At 25.8% G+C, this 1392-nt stretch overlaps 1 protein-coding gene across 1 annotated transcript; it reads left to right on the top strand.

Moving 5' to 3' along the window:
* The first annotated feature begins 8 nt into the window (after nucleotides 1–8).
* Nucleotides 9–750, top strand: LOC111034565. Its single transcript, XM_022315844.1, has one exon. It carries the CDS (start codon nucleotides 9–11, stop codon nucleotides 729–731), a length of 723 nt encoding a protein of 240 aa, XP_022171536.1. The 3' UTR covers nucleotides 732–750.
* The last annotated feature ends 642 nt before the right edge of the window (nucleotides 751–1392 follow it).

Below are 1392 nucleotides of genomic sequence, written 5' to 3'. Positions count from 1 at the left end.
GAACATACATGCCTTCTGAATTTGCTCGGTTGCCAAGGTCTATTGACGACATTGAGTATTTTAAAGCAACAGAATTGAGAAATTTTGTCATGTACACTGGTGCAATTGTCTTGCAAGGTAAATTAAAGAAAGCTTTTTATAATCATTTTATGCTTTTAGTATTTGCTGTTCGTATTTTAGCATGTGCTGAAACTTGTCAGAAGCTCAATGATATAGCTTCTCAATTATTGAAAAAATTTGTTACTGATTATGCTACCTTATACGGTCAACATTTAATATCTTACAATGTTCATAGTTTGATACACCTACCTATGTTTTCAATGATACATGGACCACTTGATAGTTTCAGTGCATTTAGGTATGAGAATTACCTACAATATATAAAGAAATCTTTAAAGTCTTCAAAATATCCATTACAGGAAATATTAAATAGAATTGTAGAAAAGCAAAAAACTGATAACTCTAAGTTCGATCTCTACACCCAGTTGCCTCATTTAAGCAAAGAAATCTATCAACATTCACTATCAGGTTTAGAATTATCTGATACAGTTTATAGGAAATATAGCTTTATGAGAACAAATACAACTATAGATACATTAAAAGAAAAAGATAAATACTTCATGTTAGATGATAACGCATTAGTCTCAATAATTAATATTGTAAAGTCTAAAGACAATTCTATAAAATTTTTTGTTAAAAAATACCTAAATTGTAAAGAATTTTGCAATTGACCTGTTATTTCTTCCTTAATTATTGGCATGTACAAAATTAAAACTGATGAAATATCAGATATATATTGTATAAATGAAAAAAAATTAAAACATAAATGTTTTTGCATTAGTGTAGGTAATAATTTAGCAATTATGATAACATTATGCCATGAAATAAACATTTGAAAATAAATAAAAAGTATAATTTATATTAATATGCTGATATTAAAATTAGGTAAGTAGGTATCTATTAGTTATTACTCACCTAAATATCTAAACTTATTATATTTGTATATTAGTATTTAGTTTTTTTTTATTGTAATAATATGTAAATTGTTTGTCTTCTACATTGAAAATGTTATGTTTATAATAAATATGTACATAATATTAATATATTATGTTACCTACATGCAATAAAATAAATATATAATATATTATTGAAACTTGAGAGTATTTTTTTGTAAATTTTTATCATAATCATTTAATCAATCAATATCATTATCATGTTTAGGCCGTTGGAGGGTATGTTATCAAAAAATAGGTACCTAGCCTATAGCCGTAGCTGGGCTTGAATTACCTACCTATTTATTTCTTAGTTTAAATGGACGTACATAGGTAGGTACCTAAATTTGCTGTGTTATGTATTTCATGTTTTTAAGATGGTGACTAGAAATACAGTTAC

Source organism: Myzus persicae, unplaced genomic scaffold, assembly GCF_001856785.1.
Source record: "Myzus persicae strain clone G006 unplaced genomic scaffold, MPER_G0061.0, whole genome shotgun sequence".
NCBI classification, from domain to species: domain Eukaryota; kingdom Metazoa; phylum Arthropoda; class Insecta; order Hemiptera; family Aphididae; genus Myzus; species Myzus persicae.
The sequence above is the reverse complement of the archived record's forward strand: the minus strand, read 5'-3'. Positions and strand labels throughout refer to the sequence as shown.